General features: G+C 47.8%; 13 protein-coding genes across 13 annotated transcripts; 7 read left to right on the plus strand and 6 right to left on the minus strand.

Moving 5' to 3' along the window:
* Positions 1-136: 136 nt before the first annotated feature.
* On the minus strand, positions 137-598 carry FPRO_14326 (uncharacterized protein; the record flags this gene model as incomplete). Its single annotated transcript, XM_031219338.1, has 1 exon — positions 137-598. The coding sequence occupies one exon, from the start codon at positions 596-598 to the stop codon at positions 137-139; it is 462 nt and encodes a 153-aa protein (XP_031085107.1).
* Positions 599-5,132: 4,534 nt separating this feature from the next.
* Positions 5,133-6,721, plus strand: FPRO_14327 (uncharacterized protein; the record flags this gene model as incomplete). The annotated part of the gene is made up of 3 exons (XM_031219339.1): positions 5,133-5,212; positions 5,263-6,082; positions 6,134-6,721. The coding sequence occupies 3 exons, from the start codon at positions 5,133-5,135 to the stop codon at positions 6,719-6,721; spliced, it is 1,488 nt and encodes a 495-aa protein (XP_031085108.1).
* Positions 6,722-7,946: 1,225 nt separating this feature from the next.
* FPRO_14328 (uncharacterized protein) lies at positions 7,947-8,843 on the plus strand (the record flags this gene model as incomplete). Its single annotated transcript, XM_031219340.1, has 3 exons — positions 7,947-8,443; positions 8,498-8,778; positions 8,833-8,843. The coding sequence occupies 3 exons, from the start codon at positions 7,947-7,949 to the stop codon at positions 8,841-8,843; spliced, it is 789 nt and encodes a 262-aa protein (XP_031085109.1).
* A 461-nt stretch (positions 8,844-9,304) lies between these two features.
* FPRO_14329 (uncharacterized protein) lies at positions 9,305-10,128 on the minus strand (the record flags this gene model as incomplete). Its single annotated transcript, XM_031219341.1, is given in 4 exon segments — positions 9,305-9,511; positions 9,533-9,789; positions 9,868-9,943; positions 9,952-10,128. Coding segments are annotated over 4 exon segments (717 nt in total).
* A 382-nt stretch (positions 10,129-10,510) lies between these two features.
* Positions 10,511-11,558, plus strand: FPRO_14330 (uncharacterized protein; the record flags this gene model as incomplete). Its single annotated transcript, XM_031219342.1, has 3 exons — positions 10,511-10,708; positions 10,759-11,121; positions 11,184-11,558. 3 exons carry the CDS (start codon positions 10,511-10,513, stop codon positions 11,556-11,558), a joined length of 936 nt encoding a protein of 311 aa, XP_031085111.1.
* A 162-nt stretch (positions 11,559-11,720) lies between these two features.
* Positions 11,721-13,072, minus strand: FPRO_14331 (uncharacterized protein; the record flags this gene model as incomplete). The annotated part of the gene is made up of 2 exons (XM_031219343.1): positions 11,721-12,971; positions 13,031-13,072. The coding sequence occupies 2 exons, from the start codon at positions 13,070-13,072 to the stop codon at positions 11,721-11,723; spliced, it is 1,293 nt and encodes a 430-aa protein (XP_031085112.1).
* A 779-nt stretch (positions 13,073-13,851) lies between these two features.
* Positions 13,852-14,504, plus strand: FPRO_14332 (uncharacterized protein; the record flags this gene model as incomplete). Its single annotated transcript, XM_031219344.1, has 3 exons — positions 13,852-14,188; positions 14,244-14,349; positions 14,417-14,504. 3 exons carry the CDS (start codon positions 13,852-13,854, stop codon positions 14,502-14,504), a joined length of 531 nt encoding a protein of 176 aa, XP_031085113.1.
* Positions 14,505-14,791: 287 nt separating this feature from the next.
* Positions 14,792-16,216, plus strand: FPRO_14333 (uncharacterized protein; the record flags this gene model as incomplete). Its single annotated transcript, XM_031219345.1, has 2 exons — positions 14,792-15,428; positions 15,480-16,216. 2 exons carry the CDS (start codon positions 14,792-14,794, stop codon positions 16,214-16,216), a joined length of 1,374 nt encoding a protein of 457 aa, XP_031085114.1.
* Positions 16,217-17,589: 1,373 nt separating this feature from the next.
* FPRO_14334 (uncharacterized protein) lies at positions 17,590-18,597 on the plus strand (the record flags this gene model as incomplete). Its single annotated transcript, XM_031219346.1, has 2 exons — positions 17,590-17,873; positions 17,925-18,597. 2 exons carry the CDS (start codon positions 17,590-17,592, stop codon positions 18,595-18,597), a joined length of 957 nt encoding a protein of 318 aa, XP_031085115.1.
* Positions 18,598-19,097: 500 nt separating this feature from the next.
* FPRO_14335 (uncharacterized protein) lies at positions 19,098-19,979 on the minus strand (the record flags this gene model as incomplete). Its single annotated transcript, XM_031219349.1, has 2 exons — positions 19,098-19,782; positions 19,858-19,979. 2 exons carry the CDS (start codon positions 19,977-19,979, stop codon positions 19,098-19,100), a joined length of 807 nt encoding a protein of 268 aa, XP_031085116.1.
* A 1,581-nt stretch (positions 19,980-21,560) lies between these two features.
* On the minus strand, positions 21,561-22,680 carry FPRO_14336 (uncharacterized protein; the record flags this gene model as incomplete). Its single annotated transcript, XM_031219350.1, has 5 exons — positions 21,561-21,735; positions 21,786-21,856; positions 21,907-22,229; positions 22,280-22,474; positions 22,527-22,680. 5 exons carry the CDS (start codon positions 22,678-22,680, stop codon positions 21,561-21,563), a joined length of 918 nt encoding a protein of 305 aa, XP_031085117.1.
* A 1,004-nt stretch (positions 22,681-23,684) lies between these two features.
* Positions 23,685-25,101, minus strand: FPRO_14337 (uncharacterized protein; the record flags this gene model as incomplete). The annotated part of the gene is made up of 5 exons (XM_031219351.1): positions 23,685-24,162; positions 24,217-24,380; positions 24,437-24,510; positions 24,565-24,801; positions 24,867-25,101. The coding sequence occupies 5 exons, from the start codon at positions 25,099-25,101 to the stop codon at positions 23,685-23,687; spliced, it is 1,188 nt and encodes a 395-aa protein (XP_031085118.1).
* Positions 25,102-25,846: 745 nt separating this feature from the next.
* FPRO_14338 (uncharacterized protein) lies at positions 25,847-26,724 on the plus strand (the record flags this gene model as incomplete). Its single annotated transcript, XM_031219352.1, has 3 exons — positions 25,847-25,924; positions 25,988-26,285; positions 26,375-26,724. 3 exons carry the CDS (start codon positions 25,847-25,849, stop codon positions 26,722-26,724), a joined length of 726 nt encoding a protein of 241 aa, XP_031085119.1.
* Between the last annotated feature and the right edge of the window lie 565 nt (positions 26,725-27,289).

A 27,289-nucleotide genomic window follows, 5' to 3' on the forward strand; every position in this document is an offset into this window, starting at 1 on the left:
AAATTTCAGGCGGGGAAGGCTATACATATTTCAAGTTTTGTCCCAATATAAACCAACTAATGAATGCCCTCTAAGAAGTACTCGGGTAAGTGGCCGTGTTTCCATCTTTGAACAGCTCATTGTGAAAGTGTTGAGCTTAGCAACCGCAACCACACTGCTTGCAGTCACCCTTAGCGCAGTACTTGTCGTCAGAAGGACAGTCACTGGCAGTAGAACAGCTCATCCAATCACCCGTTCCATCTTTGTGGGCAGACCAGCACCACGCACCCCATTCCTCCTCCTTGCGACTGCCGCAGTTCTGCCAGCACCAATGCTTGTCGCAGCCAAACTTGGGCTTGTGTATGGACGAAGTGCACTTTCTCTTCTCAAGGACGTTGACCTTGGTAGAGTCAGGATTGCGGCTGTGGATCTTGAGTGAGAGGGGATGCTCCTTGCATTTGCGGAGCTCAGAGACTTCAGTGTCGGCGGGAAGGGCATCGAGATCCCATTCTGCGACGCCGAGGGCACCGCACTCAGCAGCGGCGTTGGGGGCCGAGTACATGTTGACGGCGAGGGCCTGAGAGGCGAAAAGACCGAAGAGAGTAGTGGTGAATTTCATCTTGAATAAAAGAGGAGTGTGAATTTGTGGTGATGGTTGTGTTTGAGTGGATAGTGAAGTGAGAGAAATTTCTCTGGACATACCCAGCCTCTTATACCCATCTGTGGACTCAATCTTTTAATGGATTTCACTATATCATTACTTGTACTTCCATAAGAGGAAAGCTCCGAAGGATTTTGGATATTCTAGGGGACGATGTTCCGCTCCAATCGTGTGGCCATTGATATCATGATTTCCGATGGACCGTGAGTCGATGAGCGGTGTTCGTATAACTCGAACCCTGCAACTTTACATCAGTGTAACACAGTAATGCTTCTGAAAGAGAAGGGAGCCAATGAGAAGACAGCATGCCCATGATCTACACCGTGGGGAAGCATTGAGCCAAAGCGCACTTCACTGCACGGTGCAAGGTCTTGGATGGCTGGTCAGTTGCCATGTCATCGGGCCACAGATACAGCCCTAGACTATGGCCAGGTGGAAACCTTATCGTTTCAAGTGGGACTTAGCATTCTAACAACAGTAGTTAGCTTTCATGTGGAGTTGAGAAGCTATGTCAACTAGTACGATATAGTAAGTGAGAGCCTCATTCCCCCTTGTCTCGCCCGGCTCGTGTCTGTTTCTGGCTAAGTCAAGCCAACCGCAAGAGCCTCGGGCCACGGAAGATTCTGCACAAGTCGGGTGTTTCTAATGGGACCCTGCTGGTCTTGTGTTGTTGGTTGTTGGTTATTAGGTAAATCGCATCACTAGTTTAAGCTGTTGGTTGTCCCCTGTAAATGCTCGGAAATGCTCCGCCAATAGGACCATGAGTCGCTATGGCTCATTATGGAGGTCAATGTCATTGTGGGCCTATCACCAACAACTGACTCGTCCATACGATCCTGATCAAAGGCAAAAATCCTCGGTTCCATCTTCTAAGAAGGTTTGCCAAGCTTCAGTTTTGAGTGTTGGTTGTATAAACATCATCCTAGTCGTTGAGCCTCCTGTAGTCTAGTCCACCTCCGCCCCATCGGCACCTTTGCGGCCCGTTCCTGGTTCCTAGGCGGATACGAGATCGACAACACCACTACGGAAAAAAGAGTTCTCTCCCCACTAGCGAAAGGCACAGCAAGTGTCGACGTTGAGGATCAACGACATGCTCTGACCCGATGTCATGACATCCAACTTGATAGCATCGATCAGCGATTGACTGTTTGGGCACCGTCCGACAGTCGCTATTACTGTCATAGGCCGTGCGATTTGGGACCAAGGATATTCCTTGGCGAGAATTATTAACTCTCGTGGTACGTGGTACAGTGGGCTCGACTGCAGCCCTAGACTACCACGGACCAGACACAGCCTAGACAGGCCCTTCTTGACCACTGTGTAGTGAGCCTAGCCAGTCCACCAGTTAGCCTCTACGTGACTCAAGGCATGGATTGGGCTGTTTTCAGGCTGCATCTCCGGCGTCACAAAGCCCCAGATATTGGTTCAGCCAACAGAGGTTATGCTTGTTTTGGTGATACACCGACACTCTCGCCACTCTAACGCTTTGACTTGGGGGCTGGTGCATGATTTCTGGGGAAGCGGCGTCTAACATGGTATTCTTTTCCGCTCACATCATCCGTGAGAGCCAACAAGGGTATCGGGGAAACGTACGCCTAATTTTCGTCAAGCCATCCGTATTCAGGCTTGATACAAGGATCAGGCGGCTCCTCGCATTGAACGGCCGACGAGCCTTAAGTCAACGACTCTAGACCGGGAACAGCCAACCAGGACATTTTCGCCAAGAGAGAAAATGGAGAGGGGTGACATCAATTGTTATCGATAGGCAAGCTTGCGTTGGTGAAGACGTTAGTCCTAACTGCAAGATATCACCAATGGGGAGAGCGCGGTTAAGTTTCCCTACCGCTCGTTGGAGTTGATATGGACTCGACCAAATACAGCAACATCAGTTCACACGATTAGCATGATCTTACATATACATTATGTGAGCTAAAGATCACATCCGTTTGATGTTTTTGTCCATAACAATCAGAAGTCGTGCATGACAGGCCGATGGTGATCATTGCTTTGCGAAAATGTCCTAACTGAGGTGTTTTGAGCAAAGAACTTCGATGTTTGCTTCATGAAGAGCTATCTTCGCCACAGAAATTGGAAAATTCTCAATTCCAATGGTATATCTATAGAATACCATATTATGTTCCTATTTCATTGACTTACTTGAATGATCACCGGGAATCAAAGAGAATCAACCTGTTTGTCCGCAGCAATTGTATCCATCGAATTAGAACTTCTCGGTCATAATCCTAGCAAATCTAAGACATAGGAGCTTTTCGAAATGTCTGTGACCTTCGTATATTGAGGCAGCAATGTAGTTGTCATTGCCGTTTCTCGACTATTGAGTGAGGCGCACAATGCAAGTATCAGGTGTTCGGCCTCTCAACCCACGATACCACTCTCATAAACACGCCTCAGGCAGCTCCCCAACTGACTACATAATCATCTAGGGTACGCGTTTTAGCCTATCTAGTTAAGTCTGACGTATAAGGAGAACTGCTGGCCAAAGACCAGTCATAACAAAGTTACTTTAAGGCAATGACTACTGTTTCTCTGTATGTTTCTCCTCCGTCCTTTGTTTAATTTCAACAAATAGTTAGCACTAAGTTCCTCAAACTACTTCACTGGAGTCTCGCCTCAAGCCGGCAATATCTCAGCAACATTCACTAAACGAATGTAGTAAAAGACAGGATTGAACTTATACTAATACTTCAATTAGAGTAGAGGTACTCAGTCATGAGCCTCAATAGCCTTGAAAATCATCTCGCCTTTTGCTTTCAGGGAACTATCTTATCATTAAATCACAACAGGCTATAGCTTCTTTGTCGTCTACAGCTGATTAACTTGCCACCGTAAGGAAAGAGAAGCACAACCACTTGCTTTTCTTCCTCGGACTTCAAGGTACAGCAATGGCCTTGACAGTCAAGTTGGAGTGCTTCAATCTTCTTTCACAGGCTTGTCTTTGTCAGTGTCCAACAACAGCACTGCCTATCTTCTCCTGTTTGATTTAATCTGCTTTAAACGGAATACAGAGTTTGCCAAGAATGCCGCCTGGAGGGTGAAAGACTTTTCATCTTTAAAGAGTGTTAGTTAGTGTATAACTGGGTTTAATGTTGTTTGAAACTTATTCAATGCCTAGAGGGGGGAAAGGAAACCCCAGACTAACCTTAAATTTGGTGGTAGGTCGTTGAATTTTGGCGTAGACCACTGTGATGTATTCCTCCTTTTGGTTTTGGCTTTTAATGCCGGTAGTGCTGTTGCGTCTCACCTATTCGCGTTGGTTCCGAAAGATTACTGGTAGTACATGGCTGCGCCATGTCTTTAGCCTGCAAGAAACCAGCTTCATTTTAGGCTCCCGTTCAAAAGGAATGACGCTATCTCCAGCAAGGTACAGATCTGCCTGCGGCTTTAAACGCTTTGACTTCACGATAGGCTATTTCATCCGTGCGTTCCGTTTTTACCAATGAGAATGGTCGAGCACATTCTAAGTAGCGAGTTTAAAGCCGGGGACGAGATGTGATTAGACAAAGTGCGTAGCAGATCGTCGCATTTCGCTTTTTACTCGCCTTTTCGGTGCCGAAGGGGATAAAAAATCAAGTTTCCCCTTCAATTGGAGTTTTCTTTGAATTCAGGATCGCGGATAGCAAGTGCCGGATTTCCCACCAGCCCCTTACATCTACGCAACGTTTCAATGAGATGCAACCTCAAAGACCCGCTTCTAAAAATACATAACTTCTGTTTGTGACAGCCAACTCGACTGCAGAATTGGAATACCTAAGAAAGATACTCTGATATAAATGCTTTGGATGGGTTGGTTTACTAGGCAGCGCATGAAATCTATCAACGACATTACTTTGAGAAGCAACACAATACAAGAGCTGTGTATACGTTGTAATTAGGTTGTAAGCCTCGAAAGCTGAGTAATGCAAGTGCCGAACATCCGTCGGCTTCTGATGCCAAGATAATCCCGGGCCTCTCGTGCCGTTCCGTGCGACTCTGAGGGCATAATTCGACGAATTCTACTGGTTCGGGGTTGTCTACATCATTACTAAGAAGCATGGATTTCATTAACAATTTCGCGATTCGGGTATAACGAGCATCGACCCTCATGCATGTCAGTTCTTATGTCCATCATCGACTCTGGCAATTGGGCTGCGCTGACGGAACTTTTGTCTTGTGTTACACATACTGCCTATCCGAATGCTCCGTCGGGACCGAATGCTTCCATGATGACTTCGGGATCTCGGTGATCTCGGAGTTAACCCTACTTCACAGTCAATGCAAGTGATCAGCCATGAGAGGCTTTTGATCGTCCATTCTAGGCAATAGTATCGACCATGATATCCCACACTTGCAGAACCATGGAGCGGGTTGAGAGCAAATGCTATAAGAGGCAACAGCCTGCTACTGTCTTGGACTTCTCCATTCACAACCCGCATCTTTAGATCTAAGTCAATAAGACAAGCAACAACTTCTAATTCTCGAGGACACAGTCAACATGGTACATCGTAGCACCTTCTTCAAGGCCTTGGTGGCTTCACTTTCAATCGCCCCAGGCTCAGCCCTCCCTGCCCCTCAGTGAGTACTCACTTCATCCAGATGCCAAACCAAAAACTAATAATTATCAGAATGGGCGATTATGGGGAGAATAAAGGGCCCGTAGGGGGAGTCAAGCCTCCAACACCAACAGTCACCTCGACCAGCGGTTCGCTGTACGGCGACTCCAGCTTGCTCGGCGGCAACGCTCCTCTTCCAGACCCTGAGCAGGATTCTGCCATCGTCAAAGACCCAAAGCTTGTCAATGGCCAGGAAGCTGACCCCAAGCTCGGGCTCTATCTGGATTTTGATGGTGTAGATGTTCCCCAGCCAATCCGTGGCGAGCTCGGTGCCACAGATCCTGGTCCCCGAACTTACGACTATGAGAGACTCAACCCCGATCTTTTTGCTCCTCCTGGTACAGATGCAGGAGATGTCCCCAATGCCATGTGGCCGCTTGGCCTTTCTCATAACCGTCTTGGTAGTGAAGCTGGCGCCGGATGGGCTCGACAGCAGAACCAGGATGTCCTTCCTGCTGCTACTGCCATGGCTGGAGTCGACATGCGTCTTGCTCCGAATGCGTACCGCGAGCTTCACTGGCACACCGCTAATGAGTGGGCATTGGTCACAAAGGGCTGTCTGCGTGTCGCTGCTGTTAATGACGAAGGCAAAAGCTTTGTCGATGATCTCTGCGAGGGCGACGTCTGGTTCTTCCCTGCTGGCGTACCTCACAGTCTCCAAGCTTTTGACAAGGGCGTGGAGTTTTTGCTGGTCTTTGATCAGGGCACCTTCTCTGAAGATGAGACATTCCTTGTATCTGAGTTGTTCTTGCGAAACCCTGTCTCCGTTCTGGCAAAGAACTTTGAGACCGAGACAACGGCCTTTGATAACATCCCCAAGGATGAGCTCTATGTGAGTATATTACCCCAGCATCTATCTACATACTAACTTATGAATTTTCAGATTTTCAACGGAACGCCAGCACCGAAGGATATTGAGAAACAAAACGTGACGGGTTCAGCTGGAGCATTGACTGGCAATGGCTCATACACGTACCATTGGTCTCAGCAGAAGCCCCATACCGTACCCGGAGGCTCTGTCAAGATCATTGACCCTACGACCTTCCCAATCGCCAAAGGCTTCTCAGCCGCCCTTGTTGTCGTTCAGCCCGGTGCACTCCGTGAGATCCACTGGCATACTACCTCTGACGAGTGGAGTTACTTCCTCCAGGGCAGCGGTAGAATCACCGTTTTTAAAGCAGCCTCATCCGCCCGCACCTTCGATTTCACTGCTGGTGGCGTTGGATATATACCTGCTGCAAACTCTCACTATGTTGAGAATACTGGAACAGAGGACTTGATCTTTCTCGAGGTTCTTCAGGCGCCCAAGTTCTCAGATGTTTCAGTGGCACAATGGTTGGCTTTGACACCCAAACAGATTGTCAAGGATCATCTGAAGGTTTCGGATAAGTTTTTGGACTCGTTGCCCAAGGAGAAGCAGTTCATCAAGACGGGAGACGTGAATATGACGGCCATTGCAGACGAAGCCTAGTGTCTATCAGTTAGAGCTGGGGCTGCGGTATTTGGTTCGAACTACATAGAATCTTATCAGATTCGACATAATTTTGGTAGTTAACAATGGCTTGATATCATGAGTTCCGCAGAATGTCGTTGTTGAAAAGAGTGAATGCCTAGTAGAAACAAATCTTCCTGACATCAAGATCGCTTTTAAGTTTTAGTGAGACGTGACACAGCGTTCGTAAGCCAGCCGTACTATGTAGTTGACTGGGGGCAAACGACATCGCCATTCTGATGAAAATAGTTCTATTCTTGCTTACAATCAATGGGAGTAAAAGCACTCATGAGAAGGAGTTCATTGAGTACTTGATGTAACCGTCATCGAAAGATTAGGCTGCGGCTACTGCCAGTTCCACGGATCAGAACCAGGCTAAGAACTCGGCAATCTCTTCTTCATGTCTCAAATAACTAATCAGGTCAATTTTAGCATCTTGATGAGAGAAAACAAGCTCATGCCTGGCTTTTGTCTGCCCAATGACGTGCGGTCGAACCCTGGATGATCAAAGCCAAGTTTGAAGAGCACATGTTTGCCCCACCAATCTCCAGGGAGCTTTGAGCTTGATTGGCGGGACAATCAGTGGCAGCCGAGGCTGGTCTCGCGATGACAAGTACAAGTTTTCCCTCATAATTTCAACTGGAAAACAGGTATTCCTGATCTAGCAGTTCCCCAAATTAAACCAAACAGAGGAGCTCAGAGTAAGATTCTGCGCCACAAGAGTGATTGACATCTTGAATTACCTTATCGACTGCACCGGATCCGGCTCCTGCACGAAAAACCTGGGTTCTGGTGACACTAGCTACGTAGTCGATACATCACTGTGGCGTAAGCTCCCCACTATGACCACTCAAAAGGCGAGAATGACAGGGCATCTGAGATTCAGAGTGACAGAATTAGAGGACGGCCCAGCATCAAAACCATTGGTAGATCTGGCAGATTCAGGCACATAAAAGAAGTAAATCGATTGCATGTTTAAATGCATCGTCATCGATCTTGCATCGTAGAAAATCGTGCAAATAATGACGAACGATGACAGCATTAGCCACATACGCTGCCAAGGACTACGGCATGAGCTCATTGATCTGCCAGAGCTCTTAAGAGACAGCTCTACAGCTTGTTTGAACCACAAATATTCTGACATCTGACGTTCAATTTACTCACCAATCACTCAAATTCACAACAAAATCCTCAAATATTCACAATGGCTTCTGAACTTCCTCCCAACGCCCTCGGCAAACTGGCCTCATCCGTCAAGAACATCGTAACTGGTGTTCCACTAGAGGACCAAAACGAATCCAATGCGCCAGCCACCAAGCAAGTCGGCAAGAGCCTCGATAAGACTGTTGACAAGACCGTCGAGACTACTGACGATGCCACCATTCACAAGGAGAAGCAAGCTCCCGTTGTGCACGAAGACGTCAAGTCTCACGAGCATGAGAGGGTTGATACTGAAGTCGATCACGAGGTCCACCAGGACCACTACCATACCACCATCCAGCCAGTTAAAGACAAGAATGTACTGCCCACCAAGCACGTCTACAAGGAGAATGAATTCGAGGAGGAGATCGACCATCGCAACAACGAGGCTAAGATGAAGGCCAAGGAAGAAGCTGCCAAGATCAAGAACGAGAAGAACGTTGAGGACACTACTCAATCAAGAGAGTATGCTCCCACGAAGGAGAACGAGCACATTCACCAGTAAGTACCAACCGATGCCTCGTCCATGTACCAGAATCTTACATATCGGCCCAGCCATCTCCATGAGAACATCCAGCCCGTGATCGAGAGAGAAACCGTCCAACAGAAGGTCATTCACACTACAAATCGCATTCACGAGAAGGAGCAACTCAACGACGAGTATCATGAGGCCACTGTTGCTCCTGCAATCTCCATGGACGAGTTCAAGAACGGTGGTGCCAAGACTGGAACCACTGTCACTAAGGACATTGAGATGCCAGTTTCTGGTGTCAAGGCCACAGCAAAGAAGAGGGAAGCTCTCGGAGATGTTGATGTCGAGGAAGGTTCCAAAGTTGGTAAGTCAAAAATGTCTCCTAAGCCAAAAGCCTTCGAAATAACAAGTTACTTAGAATCAATCTAGTGAAAAGGAAGAGAGGGTCTTCTTGTACAGTACTTGACTGCAAATGCTCATGCCATCGATGAATGGGGACACGACGAAGAAGAAATGTATTGATAGGATGGAGTTGGGATATTAATTTACAGTACTTTGGAAGCGAATGAACAGTGCTTGGTTGAAGCAAGTAATCTTTCGCTTCGAAGTGATACGTTTCTTTGGACAAATGCACTCATGACGGAACGGTTCGAGGAGCCAACACCGCGTATGGAAACGGATATCTGAATGTTCACATACGTAGGCCTTGGGACGTTTTGGCTTAACTACGCGAAGTCTCATGTAGATGACCATGTTTTCTTCTATCCTAATAGAAGGAAGGTATTGAACTTTAATACATGCCGAGCGAAAGGATTACGGTTTATCAAGCATATCACTATAAATAATGTGCAAACTATATCCTTTATCTTGAAAGGCAAAAAGTCACATAGTTAAACTTCCTCCAGAAGCCCGCCTTCAAGGACACTAATGGCGGATTTCTTGGCAGCATTCATGGCTATCTGGAAGAGGCCGGATCCAACATTGATTCTGGCAACCCCTAGCTTAGCCAGCTGTAACACTGAGAGTGCTGCCCGAGTCTGGCCTAGGCGTATCGCGGTCTGCACGTCACCTTCCGTAAAACCCGCACCATATCCGCGCTATAAGAAGATAGTCGTAACTCTAGCGTCTAGATATCCTTTGCCACGCTTCACTGCCTCTTTCATACACGTTTCGTGATTCAGCTTGAGGTCGTCTTGCAAAGCGAACACGTCACAGTGGGCGTTTATTACAATATCAGGAAGGCCTGCGTCAGCTACGGATCGAACTGCTAGCTTCAGGCGGTGAATTTGTTCGTCCAAAGGATACAATGACTTCTCAATTCCTTGACCTAGACCGCGAGCCGGTATGATGTCTTCAATTTTGGTACCATGAGCTCCTGTTTACATAGTTTGGGTGATTGCTTCATGAAGACGAGATCCATAGCCATCTTGAAGGTCAACGGAGAGCGGTAAACCGGCTGATGCGACCTTTGCAGTAAAGTTTGAATCGAAGCCAAATTCTACTCCATAGACCGTGGTGAGCTCTTCATCCTCTTTACGTAGTAAGCAGTGAAGGCCCATAAAGCGGTAGCGATGGCTTTGAAGGGCTTTGAGGCTTCGCTATTCAGGCCCAAGACGATGTTCAGGGAGGCAAGGTCCCATACGGTGGCAAATACAAGAGTTTGGTAAGGGAAATGAAGGGACTTTGAAGGCTGTGAGAGCTGTATCAACTCCATGGTTGCAAATTGATTCTGTGACCGTTGTGCTTTGTGCTTTTTCTGATTCCATGCCTCGTACCACCGATATCATGTTCAGAGCGATATGCATATATAAGGGGGCATTGAATTGTGCAACTATGGATTATTGAATCAAAATCCAGGTTTAGTCAAGTCAGCAAGGGCGCGGAGATTGACCTGGCTCGCTGAATTGATCGGCAATTTAAGATTCGGGCAGTCTTATGTCAAACAACCCGACTCACTAACAAGATTGGCAATACTAAAGAATTTGGTCTTGCTGTCTTTCACGCTGTACAGAACTTGCACACCGAATAATTCAAGTCATATAGCCTTCTCATAGATTTGTTGGATTTCAGAGTCGTCTGAGTAGAAGGCCTTGGCGATGTCAGACCCCATACCGGCCACCAGCCTCAACCCAAATGCCTGGTATCACATTACAGAACAGGCTGTGGATCCGAACTACAGGAATGACTTTAAAGCGATGCTTCAAACAAACCAGGACAAAAAGGCTAACGATACCAACCTCCACGTGTGGCCGGTGAAGACAGATAATCAAGCCGTGAAGGCATACTGGCAATTTGTGAGCCGCCCTTCCCAACCTCGGACACCAACTAACATACGTGGTGCCAGCAACCAGTGGACTCAACTCTCGGCAGATACATACTCAGATATTCACAGACCGGCGCAGATAAGCAACTTGCTGTTTGCCTTTCGAGCGACGCTACTGACGAAGATACGAAAACTCGACCCTGCCTCCTCGATGCAAGCAACGATGAAACACAACAGTGGGATGTTGCTGAGTGGAAGTCAAACAATACTTACAGGTTCATCAATGTCCATAATGGAACCAAATTCCATCTCGACTGTATTCCTAATGGGCCAGTGTTTATGAGTTCAGATATTGACGATACTCCGTATCAGAGTCGACAGCACTGGCTTATGACAAGTGCGTCAAGCGTGAATGACAAGGCGTTCAGCACCACTGCTTCAAAAGTGAGACACTGTCCAAGAAATCTTGACTAACTCCTTCTGTACCCTTGCTAACAGGAAGCGAGGTGCCATCTTCAACCTCATCTGAAGACAACCTAACTTCAACCGCTGGTTCAGAATTATCATCCTCGGGCGGAAACAACTTTGCATCGGGAAAGATAACTGGTATAAGCGTCGGAGTAGTGCTCGGTGTCATTGCCTTGGCTATCTCAATGGCTGCCTTCTTTTTATGGAGGGCCAGAAACAGGAGGAACGGAAAAGGCTCGTCCCCAGGTAACATGACGGAAAGCGACAAAAGACCAGGTCAAGACAGCTACGGGGATCCACCGCATCAGCACTTCAGCCCCGAGGACGTGGGGAGATTTCCAAAATGTGCCGAGCTCGACGGAGTTCCTCTTGGCACTAAGTTTCCTTCGAATCAGAGATATGAGCTTCCATGAGCAATGTTTTCCATTGGCCTCTGCGAGATATTTTGTTGTCCGGCGACATTCGCTGCCCCGAACTAATACGAAGCGCAATATCAGAAGAGTGAATATTACAGGGCAGTTCATGTAGAAGCTAGACAAGATGCTCAAATAGATACTCAGGTACTGCTACGTAGTCTAGTAACAAAGCGATGATTCCATATTGGCCATACTGGGCCTTCCTGGATTGATCTCCCTCGTAATCACTGATTGTTCAATCACTCCTCTCAATGCCTGTCTGGGAAAGCCAGGGCCTTTCATCAAACAAACCGCTATCTTCGTCAAGTTCATTATAAGCAGATCCAGACTGACTCGTACTCTCGGTGCGTCTATCTGCGGTCGTGAATCTCTTGATGGGAAAAGGTTGACAAAACTCCAGCTCTCTGGTTGCGCGCAGCTAGGCTCTAGGCGATTCCCTGACAATATCGCCAAGGCACTCGCGTCCAGCTCGATGGTCTCATTATCCACAAAGCGAGCGCCAAGTGCTATGAGCTGTTTCTCAACACCAAGGACGCTGAGGAACTGGGGGGCAGATGAGTCAACCATGGCGACATTCGTGGCATAATTCGCAAGGTCGCTACCGGAAAACTCTTGATCCCACCATCTCCCTCCCCATGGCAACTCAGCCAAGGTCTGGAGTTCATGCTTTCCGGGGCCGAGTAGCCATCGCATTCTCAAGATCATTTCATCCCTTTCGCGGTAGCGAAGGGTCGAGCCAAACATGCGACTCTCTTCTGATAGCGGGAGTGGTGCATCGATCGATCGGCTGAGAACAAGGCAGCCAACCTTGAAGCATGAATATGTGAGACGACAAATGAAGGAATTGAGGGACAGGGGGGGCAATGAGGATGTCCACAAAAGAGGGCTGAGAGGTGCCGGTATCGTAGATGGTGGGTAGTTTGCTTGGGTGTATACCGTTGGAACAACCGGTAGCGACACCATTGTGTCTTCAAACAAGGGTATATTTATGGGGGAGTCGTCTGCAAGGGGCGTTGGGGAAATGGTAGTCGTCGGGTCATCGGGAGTAGTGGTAACTTTAATACTGGGGTTTGAACTAGGAAGATCATGCTCGGAGTCTTTGGGAGAATTATATTCGGCTTCAGTGGCTCTCCCCCGAGCCTTAGGAGCCTTGGGGTCCTGTTCGGGGTCTCCGGCTTCATTGGCCAGTGTAAGGATATCGGCGATAACGCCTTGAATGCTCGCCATCATGCCAGGGCTCTGTTGGACTATTTCTTGCCGTAAGAGACCGTCTGTAAAGCCCACCAATACAGTGCTCATTCTCTCAACCACGCCTTCAAGGTGCTTTATCCGGTTGCAGCGTGTCTCATCGACTTCTTGTTTCTTCTTCCGGAACTTAAGCTGTGCTGCCCTATTACGTGCGCGACGTTCCTAGGTCTAATGTTAGGGACACGGCAAATTTGACATAAGAGACCCGAATAGGCTTTTACCTTAGCTTCTGGGCTGGGTGGCTCATTAGAGCGAGGAGACATTGCGACACAAGAGCTCCACGTTTGTAAGCTGCTTTGTTTTTGCTGGTTCAGAGAGAAGGCAATTGCAAAATGTGACAAATTATAATTCTCGCTTCAGAAAAGACCAGAGGAAAGGGACTTAGTGGAATTGAACAGAAAGGTTTCAAGATACAGGGCGCAAGGCACAAAGCGCAAGGCATAAAATGATGTTTAGTGAAGAACGGGGAGATAATCTGGGCGATCGGACCTTGCTCTGAGGAAAATGACATAAACTTGCCCGACTGGATCCACTTTTGATGCCAGAGTCAAGGAGCTAACTCAACTGGGACAAGTTTCAACGATTCCATGTCAGCGACGATCAACCTCAACAGAAATTGATACTTGTATCAAAGAACCTCGGCTGAATCATTTCAGTGAGGACATCAAATTAAAGAACAGAAAAAGAAAAATGGCATCTCGTCCGTTGATCACCCTCTTTGATATTCCAAGTATAACACGAAAATCATGGTCTCCAAATGTCTGGAAAGGTTTGATACCTTCACATCAAGGCCGCGTGTTGGACTGACTGTGCAACGGTAGCCCGGCTCGTCCTCAATTACAAGGCATTGCCATATACAACCGAATGGCTTGATTTTTCCAACCTCAGTATTTATATGCAGCCTCAGGAGGTCTTGATGGTCCCAAAACTCATTTACATCAATCATTGACACCAGCTCAGCGTGAAACCGAATGAGCCGCCGTTAAGCCCACATACCATTCCCTGCATCCTTTTGCAGGAGGGAGAGACCACAAGGGGTATCATGGGCTCAAGGCCTATTGCCGAGGAGTTAGAGAAGCATTTTAGCTCGCCGTCACTTCAATTCGACTCAGAAGAATCCGCTATGGTCGAAGAATTAGTAGAGAAGCTGCTGATAAGCAGCAGACCGTTATGGGCACATTTACTACCCAAGAATGTTCTTGTGCCATCAGATCGGCAATATTATGCAGACACGCGATCAAAAAGATTTGGAATGAGTCTTGATTTATATTACAGTGAGCACGTCAGCCAGCAGCTTTGGTACCAGCTTGATGCCATCTGCCACGAGATCGGAGGGGCACTGGCTGAGACCCCAGGACCGTTTCTGATGAATTACCATCGTAAGAACAAGATCAACCTCGGACCAATTGATTATTTCGTTGCTAACGTTTGAAGCCTCGTACGCTGACTTTACTGTCGTTGCTCTACTTCGATTCTTCAGCTGTGTTGATCGGACCCTGTCAGATCACTTCTACGATGCTGAACCCCAGCTTCTCAAGCTGTATGAGGCATGCCACCAGTGGCTTGAACGGGATCATTGATTGATTGTATCTATCTAAATGTATTAGAACAACTTCTGGAGTCGAAAAGCAGACCGAAGAAGTCAATCAAGTCGGTCCAGATGACCCTGGCTTTGAACTCGCACCAGTTTCGTGATTTTGTAAACCTAGACTGAGACGTAGGACGTGACAGAAAGCTTAGTTTACTAGCAAGTCTTATTGTAGTTTCGTGGAACTAAGATCATCTATTGCTGGCGTCCAATTCCAATGTCTGATGGTCCTCAATATAAGCCAGCTGCTTCAGGTTGGTGATTTTGGTCAGTGACTCAGCGGTCCCCCCTCTCACACAGGGAGGCAGGTGCGCTCAATCCAAAGCAAACAACACCTCGATATCGCGTACTCCACACAAGCTGATTTTGCATTCTCAATCATCTCAAATGCGAAATGTCGGCGACAAAAAGAACCGCACCTCCAACGACACAAGCGGCTTCCGCGCCGTCGAAAAGACCCCGACAAGAAAACGACGAGCCCGGGGTTCATGTCATCTTTGTTGCCATCAGCCACCACAAAGATATAGGTGAAGAGGGCCCCGACTGCAGAATCCCCTGCGACCCAGCTCTTGGATCATTTGAAGCGGGCGACGTCCTAGGCAGTTTGACGCCCGAAAGACTTCAGGAACTGGAAGTCGATCTGGGTCCTGGACTTGTCAGCAATATCGGTCCCAAAGAGAAACAGAAATATGGTCTCGTCGACTTGGCTGGTCGTATCACGAGATCACAAAAGTTCAAACCAAAGCTGATTCAGCCCTCCTGGAACGAACGCGTTGTCCTTCTTCATCAGCAAGTTGTCACCTTGCTTTGGGCCGAAAGATCTCAACGCATGACGGTTGAGTACTGCACTCTCGGTTGGATCATGAGCCTCATCAAGGAAGGAGGCAATTCTCTCGGTAATCAGTTCTGCGATCACAACCGGCCGATTATCTTCTACATTCCGCTTCACCCACGCGATTGGAGCCTGCATCCTGAAGTTCGTGTTCTTTATGAAGCCATAGATGCACTCCAGCATTTATTTGACAACATCAGTGTTTTTCCAGCATACCACGAGAGCTGGAATTACTGATACAAAATTGCAGATGTCAAGGCATTGGATTCTATCGCAGTAAAAGAGTCCACACCGGAACCATACCGTCACAGGCCCAAGACATGCTTGGCCACCGGACCCTGCAAACTTGATGAGATACAGGGGTCACAATTCGTCAGGTTCGCGTTTAGTGATCGCGACGACTACGTGCATCATAGCACAGCCCCGAGCTATAACACCTTTGTTCATAGCCAGCCCTATACCCAGGGATCCACCATGAGAGTTATTCACCAGCAGTGCTATTCCTCGGTTTCCGAATGGGGATACATCCGCGTGTTTATGGTTGGAAATCAGATCATTGCCCGCAGCTTCTCCTCAAGCGACCAACGAACAAAAGTGCACAGCACATCGATTCTTCGTCACGATTGCCACTTCGACTTTCGCGCCGATGGTCTTCGACATCCGGATCCCGACCCAGAAGTGACTGAGCGACAAGAAGCAAAGCTGGAAGAACTCGACAACTTCTGCAAGTGGTGGCAGCACCAACTGACGACGTGTGATCCTGAACTCTTTGAGTCTCTCAAGGTTGGGTGTATCTTGAGAATTGGCCTCTCGGAAGCAAGTCTTGATGGGAAGTTCTTTATACTCTCGGTTCAACGATGGTATGCTTCTCACTTTTTCAGTATGGACTTGACAGCCAAGCCATTCGATCAGCTGTGCAAGGCATTTGGTGAGCAGTTTGCACGAGTTTATGGGTCTTTTGCTGCGAGGGATGAAGCCGATATTTGAAGGAGAGGTGGTTGATGGTTAGCGAGGGTGTTTCTTTGTAACTTCTGGCATTTGTGATGCTGGTGCTGTTTGAGACCTTTGCTTTGACGAGTTATATTAGCCTTAGGGAGCTATACTTCGGTCCTTGACTATGGGTACCAGAATAAACTACTAAATCAAAGAGCCCCTGGCGTTATCAAGTGCTCCGACCAGTTTTATCGCTTGAGATCTATAACCGAAATTGTTCACAAATTGTTTCGCCTCCGCCGAGACTACTCCAAGATCTATACTCATGGCTGTCCTCAGGGAGTAAGAAAACACTAACTTAATATAAGATATTAAAATAAATTCAGTAAAAGCTACCCTAAACTTAGTAAAGTATCCTAAGTTTAGATAAGTTGACCTAAGTCTTTTTGCCATTTAGGATCATGGAAGATCCTGAGTTTTCTTTCCTCCCCTAGGATTTGTGGTTTTTGGCGGGTCATTCAATGCCCCGCATCCATGACTGGGGCCCTGTCACGGTGCCCTCGGCATCGTCAATACAGCACGCTTTCCCAATGTAAACAACGTCATAGGCCTTCTTGGTTCAGAAACGGCATGACATTATTCCCGGTGAGTTTAATAAGGCTGATGCGTTGACTAAGTCCCAGGACCCTGGCATGATTGCCGCTACCCCAGGTTGACCGGCCGGGGACCCCCGGAGTCAATTGATGAGGTACCCTAGAGCTTGGTCTGCGATTGAGCTGTCTCGGTCAGTGTCGTTTCTGAAGGTGATATTTCTTGTGATACGATATGATCTGATGTTTTCGAATCGATGTAAACTGGGTATTGTCTTGTCCAGCTGCGCGTACCGTGAATCTTTGCCGTGGGCTCTAGAATGGCCTTGTCGAGGTTGATGTAATCAGATATGCACGTGAAGTGGTTCGCGACAGCAAACCAGTCAGAAAACGGTAATAAATCGTACGAGAACCATATCCGGTAAGAAGAGTCGGCAATCTATTCATCCAGAAGGTGGGAAAAGTTGGAGAAACAAAGATCCGCTTGGTGAGGAATCGGCATCTTGGTACGGCACCTGCGGGTAAGAATATTTCCCCCGGTTCGAATCTCTTACCCCAAGATTGTGCTAGAGGAGACGGGCCAATCGAGAGGCAGTATTTGCAATGGTCATTCTGACGTGGAGAGCCGACTTGAATTGCCGCTACCGTTGGCGTCCATGATCCACGGCCCCGCCCCCTCCAAGTCTCCCGGCTACGAAAACGGCAAACAACATTTCATTTTCATACTTAACGGCGCGACCTCCACGTTCTGTCCCAAACGTCTTTTCCCTCATCATCACCCATTCCCCAGATACCCCAGATCATTCCCCAGACACTTCCCTCCAATCATCATCAACAATGGCCTCCAACGGTACAAACGGCACCAACGGCGCCACGGCGCAATCAAAGTTCGACCCCAACTTCACAGACCATGTCATCGGCCTCATGAGCCCCGAGACCGACCCCCGCCAGCGCGTCATCCTCACTTCTCTCATTCGTCACATGCACGACTTCTGCAGAGAGGTCGAGCTCACTCAGGACGAGTGGATCATCGGCGTCAACTACATCAACTCTCTTGGCCAGGCCTACAAGAAGAACCGCAACGAGACATGGCGCGTCTGCGACATTCTCGGAATTGAGTCGTAAGTTTCCCAATCAATTGCGCCCGCCAGATCAATCGCTCACAATCGCAGCCTCGTCGATGAGATCAACCACAAGGTCGTCACTGAAGGCGGCAAGGCCCCTACATCCTCCAGCATTCTCGGCCCCTTCTGGTCTCCTGAGACCCCCTTCCGCGACCTCGGTGCCAGCGTCGTCCAAGACATGCCCAAGGACGGCCAACTCACATTCTTCCACGGCGTCATCCGCGACGTTGATACCGGAAAGGGAATCCCCAACGCCGTTTTCGACATGTGGCAAGCCAGCACCAACGGCAAATACGACGCCCACGACCCTGAGAACCAATCGCGCCACAACCTTCGCGGCAAGTTCCGCACTGACGCTGACGGCAAGTTCTGGTTCTACTGCCTCAAGCCCACAGAGTACGCCATCGACACATCTGGTCCATCCGCCGAGCTCCTCAAGATCATGGGCCGTCATCCTTACCGCCCTGCTCACATTCACATCATGGTCACCCACGATGATTACCTCGGTGTGACTGCTCAGCTGTACCCCAACGATGATCCTTATCTCGAGACCGACACTGCTTGCGCTGTCAAGGACGATCTCCTCCTTGATTTCAAGCCTGTCAAGGATGAACCCAAGGGCGCTGTTCTCGATGTTGAGTACAACGTCAACCTTGCTTCCAAGAAGTACAAGCCTGATAACACCATGTTGATGCAGAACGCCAACCAAGACAAGTTCTAAGCAAATTAAAAAAATAGAAAGAGAAGGAAAAAAAGAACGAGGCATGAGGATGTATATACATAGCATTGAATGAGTGGACTTTAGCGTTTGATTCATGTATTCGATGACTACTATGGCACTAAATAGTAAGAGATGAAAATTACTGCATTCTAAAACCATTAGCTTTCCATAAACCTTTGCTCCCTTCAGTTTGTGATCATGTACTTTCAATATGCCCATCCACAAATCGAGGGAAGAGGATCAAAGATAATGCTTGTTGCATGACCATGAAACAGCTCGATGATTTCACCGGACTAGGTAAGGTGCTCGGTGCAGGCATGATGGTCAACCAACGGAAAATGGTATTGGCAGTTTTACTGCGCTGCAAGTTTAGACCTGAAAAGATGTTCCCAATTTATAAGAGACTTTTATGAACGCAAAATAATAAGACTTCTCCGCGTTGAGGCTTCCTTGGAGTTCCCATGTTGAAACTACAGCATCTCAAACCGCCGCAAGTCAAATCAAACCACCCGAGTCATCATGTTCCTTCTAAAACTAGTATTGGCGACACTACCAATACCAAACGAAGGTAAGACTCGTATCATACGTAAAGGTGTAGCAAAGCCAGTGCAGCGCCGAATAACACTAATCCGATCTTTGATCGTCATGCGAACTTGACGAGCATGGACGTCCAGACCGAGCAGATGAATCGGAGTACTGACTATCTGCGAAGCAGCTGGCATAAACAACTGCGCCATCTTAAGCCTTGAATCATCGGACTGGAAAATGTTGGCAAACGGGGTAATCGACGCGAAGGGGAACTCGGCAAGCTTGGGAGCAATCATGGTAGGCAGGTTGAACGAAGCGTATATGGTCACCGCATCTCGCAGGGTAAACAGTGCATAGCTCAGCAGAGGAGTCGAAATGCCACAAGACATTCTCGAAAAGTACGCGTCTTTGAATATACTCAGCCCTGAACTGACGGTCGTGGTAGCGGCGAACTTGGCGGGAGATGAGCAGACGATGGAGGGGTCACAGTCGTATTGGACAGCGTTGAAGGAATCGAACATGTTGGCGGTTGCGTAGGTTCCGAAGTAGACGAGGAATGGTATGAAGAGAGAGGCAAATGTTGCCTTGGGCTTGGATGCCCACTTTCGCATGGATGATTTGATGGACGTGTTGCTGGTTGCTTTGTTGAAGACGAGCCTAACGACATTCGTTAGTATTCATAACACCTCGAGGATAGCAAGGGACTGAGATATATGCTGAGATGGCACTCACTTATCGATGGCTGTCACCCAGGGAGTTACCAAAGCAGAAGCGAAAGCCGCAGCCGCAAGGTCAACAGCAAAGTACTGCAGTGTACAGCGCTGTTGCTCCCTAATACTCATAACATCCGTCATTTTGACAATCCACAATCAAATTGAATCAATTGAGAATAATGGAAAAGCTGAAGAATCAGATTAGAAGGTCATTGAGTTCTAGGTTATGACTCTTATTATAGTCTACGGCATTTGATACCGAGACACCGAAACACCGTGAAACCAGCCATCTAGGGCGACCTATCACAACACTTTGGCGTGCACAAGCGCTGAACTACCGCTGTAGGCCCTACAGCACAACAGCACACAGCCCGTCATCATCCGACAAGGCATTCCTCAACAAAATCATCCAAGGCTTGCCATGATCACGAAAACAATCAAGTCGCAGGTCCAATAAGACCTCGCGTAAGCTCACCTTGTGGGTCGTCGCGGTGAGCGATGCAGCTGCGCTAAACTCAGGCGTCTTGCGTCGGGTTAACCAGGAGGTCTTGGTTAACTCACCTAGGTGACAATTACGCGGCAGGAATTCGGCTACGTTCGGGATTTGTTGAGACAACCGTGGTAGTGCACGGTAAAGTTGGTGTCCAGACCGACATTCTGCTCTTATTCGGCTTCTGGATGACTCCGCGTTTCCCCACGTCGGCATAAGAATTGAGTTGAGTTGAGTTGACCTGGCTTGTTGAAGCGCTAGAGCTAACCCCAGATTCACCTTCAGGGGCGGGGCACGGACCTTGTTGTCAGCCCTGTTCACCAACATTCATCGGCGACAGACTCTAGTGCTTGCGCACTCGAAGTGATGGCAGAAAACCTTATACATCTTTACTGATGCAAAAAGGGAGAATCTGTAGGAAAATCTAGAGCAACGTGAATGAAGCCATTGCCGCCCGCGATGAAATTCAAAGTCTTTCAGGGCTAATGTACCTCTTCTGACACATCCATACTGGTGTGAGCTGGATGCGAACCTATCCCGGTGCCTGTTATGTTTCACGCCCGCAACATGGCATACATCTTGGAGGACTGACTCTCCCTCCGCGCCACTTGCTTTTTCGACGATGTTATCCGAATAATGAGTTATGTAGCTCGGCTTTAGACGGGTTATATGATGAATACGCTTGAGATTAGTACCCGCTTCAACGTCAACCATAGCATACGTCAATGACTGGCATAGCCGATGATTTCCGCGATGGGTATTTCAGCCCTGTTGGTGATCCATCCAGCCTGGCTGCATCAAGTCATCTGGAAGAACAGTGTCCATGTTCTCGCACTTAAAGCCATATCGTACCGACTATGAATCTTTGTTGACGCTGTGCAGTTCATCGTCAATTTATTAGCTGAGCTGCCCCTCACGATTGGTTTGTCCATATCTTGGCCAAACCCCTGTAATTTGCTTCACCTAGCTTAATAACAACTAAGTTCGTTAAAAAGCGTATTCGTAATCGGGATCAAGACAAGCTGTCGGCGAATTGAGGATCATTGATGATCGAAATGTATAAACTGATTCTATCTGTATGCATAAAACCAAATATTTTGCTGAAACTCAAAGCATATGGTGATAAAATAACAAACTCGAAGAAGACATCTCATGAAAAGTAGGCATAAAACTCTCCGTACCAACCAGAAGCGGCTGGGTACCTGAGCTGTTGGTGGTACGAACGACGCATGTCATACAGACTCGGCAGTCGTCGAGACCTGCTTGCTAGCAGCCTCCGAGTCCAGGACCGCGCCCTGGTTTTCTTTGGGCACTTTGAAACCAAGGGGCTTGAGATAGCTACCCGGAAAGAAGACATTGTAGAGGAAGACGACGAGTAAGATGGGAAGAGTGTCAAAGACATATAAGCTATGGTATAATCGTTAGTTTGTTCGAGGATGTAGGACAATTTTACTTACTACCACTCTTTCTGGTGGGTAGTACCGTCCTTGCCACCAGCGAAGTCGATCTCACGATAGATTGAACGGACCTAATAGTGGTAAGTAATCGAGAGATGAATACGCAGACATTTTGACTTACAAGAATGAGGAGGCATGAGACGTTAACTACAATTAGTAGGGTCTGCCACTTCTTCACAATACCATGCTTCTCCTGATTGTCCTTGGCAAAGTCGGGGCTAAGCCGTCTCGCAGCGAAGTGGAATCGGATGGCGGAAACAGTAAAAAGACCGAAGCCAGCAATCTGAGTGCTCACACCAACAAGACCAAGTGTTTTGCCAAGATTGAGCTTGCTCTTCGCATCAGGATCGGTTGGGTCGGTGCCTGCGATGAGGACTGCAGCGACGAGTTGGAGGAGAAGCGAGATGATATCGAAGCCAACAAAGAGAAGAGTGATGAAACGAGCTATTATCAAGTATTAGTATCTCTGTCACTTAGCTGCGATGAATAATTACCAGGCACCCAGAGAAATCGAAGAGTTCTCGACTCCGGAGGAACAACCCAGAAGACAATTCTAGCGAAGATAACATAGATGACACCGGCCATCAAGACTGGGGGTAGGATCACAAGTGTGAATTGAAGGACGTATGGTCCTTTCTCTGTCGGCTTGGTAGCGGATACGGCTCGAGCTGCGTAGCCAATGATCTCCACTGCATCGACGGTTAACTGACATGCCTCGCATTTGTCCAAATGTTGACTTACTCGCAATAGCAAGTAGCATGAAAAGCCATACCCAGGCCTTCTTCCGAATGATCTGCCAGAGAGTGATACAGAAGCTCACACCATAAAGGCCTGCGACAATTCCTGCCAATGGCTCGGAAGGATTGTAGAGATAGTAAGACTTGGGCGCGTCCATGATAGCGGATTATTCGAGATGATGTTTGTAGCTGAAGAACTGAACTGTGATTGTGTGAATTGTCTTAAATAGCATCTGTATCCAGACCTTATATAAATCCAAGTTCTTCCAGACACTGCAACGGCAAACGCCGTGATGGCTTCAAATCAAGCTCTAGCCGATAAGCCACATCTGCACAACTGGAATTTTAGCACCATAGCAATGCCTCACAAACGCGTAAAAACTAGCAACGAATAAGCCACGCTGAATCCGCGTTCGTGCGTCCAACGCCATGGCTAGTAGCTAGCACCCAATCAGGAGCTAAGTTGCAGAACACCAACGAAGCCAGTCATATGTGGCGCTCTCTTTAGAGACAGACGTCACTGGTCAGTTGTTACGTGGTATGCAACCACATCGAATCACAGTCTCCTTTCAGTGAAGCCATTCGAGCTTAAAATTGTAACGTCTCGAATCGTTATGGAGGCTTGGTGTAGGGCCCTATTGTTGGGAGATTAGGGCTAAAAAGCCTCAAGAGCCACGTTGCTTTCCCTCGAATGGCATACTTGAAATGATTTTAACTCTAAGCGAGGTCTGAGGTGGCTGAAGCAGCTGAATGCCCACCATGGTGGCCCTTCGAGATGATAAGAATTGAACACTTATAACATGGAGGTTTGCTAGATGACGTGGCTCTTTACGAGCTCCAAGTAAAGTCTGACATTAGCAACCAGATAAAGGTAAGGCAAAGAGTCTTGAGATAATTCTAGGACATTTCATCACTCTGCCTCACGCATCTTCGGGGGGGCAGTCGATTAAGCTACAGTGCGATGACGCTGGAAGCTAGGTTCTAGACGTGAGCGAGAGGCGTTAAACTTTCTAGAAACAGCTCTTATGCAAGACAAGCACTGCTAATAGTCATAAAAGATCTGAGGCTGATTGGGCTGAGCCATTGGGCCAGAGATAATGGTGATCTGAGACAAATGGAAACGAGAACTTGCTGCTACAGACTCTGATGAACCGCTTTGCTCCTAACCATTGACAAATGAAAGCTCTTCCAAACCAGGTTCGTGGTCAATGTCCCAGACCTCTGGACTCAGGTCGCCGGGCTTACGAGTGTATCTCGCCCCGAAAGTCTCCTGAAGAGACTGAGGCACCATCCAACCCTGTTCGGGATCACGAAGATACATCTTGAGGAGGTGTCTCTTCATACTTGCGTCACCGTCCTTGAACTCACCGCGAGCATGAAAGACTGCCAAGTCATTGATGAAGATCATGTCACCCCGAGCAATTGGCAAGGACATGGCGTTCTTTTGTGCGATGAACTGGACAGCGTCCAAGGCTCTCATCTGCTTTTGGCTTGGTGCTGGTAGCTCTGAGTTTCGCTTACGCTGCCAACCGAGGATAGGATAGCGAGAATATCGGAAGAGCACCGGTGGCATATTCTCGGGGCCTAAATTGGAGAGGAAGCACACCTTTCGTGGCGGTTGCAATGAATAAGATTTGAATCTAGTATCTTAGCATCGCGTATCTATAATTCGCAATAGAATTGGAAAAACTAACGAGTCCAGCACCCATGGCTCAGCAAGCGTATGGAGTACGTTGGGAGAGTGCGCGGCTAGCTCATTGTAGACTTGCCATGAGCTACTCAAGATTGTTTGCCCGCCTTTTGGAGACATCTCTTGGTAGTAAAATGAGAGTACCTCGCAATGGTCCGTATGGAATGACTAACGAGGTTAAGTACAGCTCTCGACTCGACAGATGAGCGGGCGAAGCAACTTACCAGGGGGCCATCACTAAATGCTGGAGCCATGGATGCAGGCCCATCACTGTCATTTAGAACATTGACTACATGACCTGTGGTAACTTAGCATCAAGTAATCTCAAATTTGTGAATTCAGGAGGCCATACCAACGGGTCGCTTGGCAAAGACGTCCACGAAACCTCGCTCTGGACAAATATGAGCACTGATGCCCGCATGTAGGAGAACGTTCTGTCTGGCAGAATACTTTGACGGGTCTAGGCCGCTGAGTATCTGGAACCCAGTTCCGTTATAGATATTATCCGAGATATGTCTCAAACGTCGCGATAGATCGATGGGGAGTGGGAAGGTGGTGGTAGAAATCTGGGTAAGATCATGGGAGTTCTCTTCGGTAGGGTCAGCTTAGATCAATTGGACAGTCATAAAGACCTTGAATTTTATGGAAACCAACCGTCAAAGGTTTTCACGGCGTTATGAATGGAAGAAACATCTTGGTCAGAGAGCTTGACCTTCCACTGAGCCTCTTTGTCTTGGATGTCTTCGCCTCTCCAGGCCAGCGTTGAGCTCAAAGTCTTCGGGAAGCCATCAGGAACATTCACTCCACATTCGTCCTTATTGCTTTGGCCGTCCCAAAACCGTCTGTGGTGTTCATCAGATGGGTAATATGATTCGCAGATGTCGCCCATGTTGATAGACTGGGAGACGAATTGACACAAGACACCAGATCGATCTACGGGACGCTATATAGATTACCGGAAGGCTGTTGGGCATGATCTCTGCCGAAGCATAGAGCGGGCACCAATGGCCTAACGACACGTGAGTGTTGGATATCCATGTCGAGCACAGCCTGCAGCGCTCTCAAGAAGGTCATGTCGATGTGACAAATGCAGGATAGCTGCATGAGAACAAGTACTAAGAGGGGAGAGTCCTCGCATGAGAAGTAAATGAGGGACGAAATCAGGCTGGCGTTAAGTTTCAGCTGAAGCAAGCCACACCACAATCCTGCAGGTTGAGCAGCGGTGGCATGCGTAGGTCCCGAAAGACGCGTCTTGGTGACCACGGAAGTCATCCGGCGCTTATAATTTATAAATGAGGCCACACGTATCCAATAATAGCTTTCTAGGTTGTGCGATGCGGGCATTGTTGTTGGCTTGATGCAACCTAATAGAGGACGACTGGGGTTGTGCAGCTCATTCTAATCTGTGCTGAGGCATTGAGGCACTGACCAGACCTGAAACCAGACCCTGGCTAACCAGGCCGCGATGGAGCGGGGGATTTGAACTGTTATAAATAATTGACTCAGAGCTCCCGGTAGCCATGTAGCCTTGCTGTTGCGTATATCATGCCTACCCTTCGCCATACCCAAAGCATCATATAGGCTCAGCACAACATCATCGACACTCATCAAATCACAGCAGCCATTCACTGAAGATGGGAATCGCCAACCAAGTACCCAGCAGGGACCGGGTTACCGAGCTAAACGAGTCACCAGAGCAGAAACAGCGTAAAGTAAGTCAAATGTCGGATCCATCACGAGCTCTTGCTGCGGCTGACATGCATGTGAAAATGCAGCTTCGTGCAGTATTCATCGAGTACCAGCCAACCAAACACACGAGCAGCTCACTGCGTCCCTTCCATCACGCAAGGGTGGTAGTAACGGAAGTGGGCCAGCATCTAAACGGAGAACCTCTCAATGCGCAATCCTCGGGTTTCGTCTACGACAGACATGACGGCGTGGTCATTGGCACAAGCACCAAGGACAAGGTCTTAGCGCAGAAGGACCCTCAGGAATATGAAGGTCTACCCAATGGGTGGCAATCCGTATACTACGGGTTTACCGATCATTCCTTTGAAGAGATTGGAAATATTGGTACGAAACGAATCACAGTTCATCACTGCAGGTTGAGTGGTTAACATCCAATCTATTGAAAGCAAATAAGCTAGTGCAAGACCAAGTAGACTCGAAAATTGGCTACAATATTGTCTTCAATCATTGCCACACTTTTGCAGAAGATCTTGCCTTCCGCATTGGGCATGAAGCATCTTTCAAGAGTATTACCAAGTTCCCTGTTAATTCTGTTAGCAGCGACCGACCGTTTGAAGCATCCCAGATCACAAGGGTGTTTGACCATAGTGACCCGGGAATAGAATACAAAAGCATTGCAGATGCGATGCGTGAGAGCATGATGGATCGAACTCCGGAATTCGATGAAGAAGCAGTTATGATCTTATCGGTGATGGTATTATTTTTGAAGTTACTATATAGTAATCTTATAAACTTAATTAGCTTATATTTTCTTGGTTATTAATGCTTTTAGTATTAGAACATAGGTTATTTTGATAAAAGTATTACGGGCTTTGGCAATGTTGTAATCCGCTGCAGTTTGAACGAAGCATTGCTGGGCGAGGTAGAATATAACTATGAGCCAGTTTCTTATGTTTGGGGTTGCTCGGATATCACATCTACGATTATTTGTGATAGTGCCTCACTTCCTGTAACGACAAATCTGGAGCTGGGACTTCGTTCATTTTGCTTGGATGATAGATCCAGGTCTCTCTGGTCTGATGCAGTATGTATCAACCAAACGGATGAGAGAGAAAAGCCAGCAAGTTCGAAAAATAGACAAGATCTTTCGCGAAGCAAAATATTTTCTGTACTGGCTTGAAAGAGATGATAATACTGTGGCTGAAGACTGCTTCCCTTTTCTTTGCGATACCAGAATGGCCATGGAACGGGAGTTTTAGCCTGAACGGACCATGGGTAATCTCATGAGTGACACAGCTACTTGGACTATTCAGCTTGACCCTTGCACGTACGTGGACGTCCAACTTCTGACGATTATGTTGATGATCTGTTGATGTTATGCGAAAGAC

Source organism: Fusarium proliferatum (assembly GCF_900067095.1).
Source record: "Fusarium proliferatum ET1 genome assembly, contig: FPRO_scaffold008, whole genome shotgun sequence".
NCBI lineage: Eukaryota > Fungi > Ascomycota > Sordariomycetes > Hypocreales > Nectriaceae > Fusarium > Fusarium proliferatum.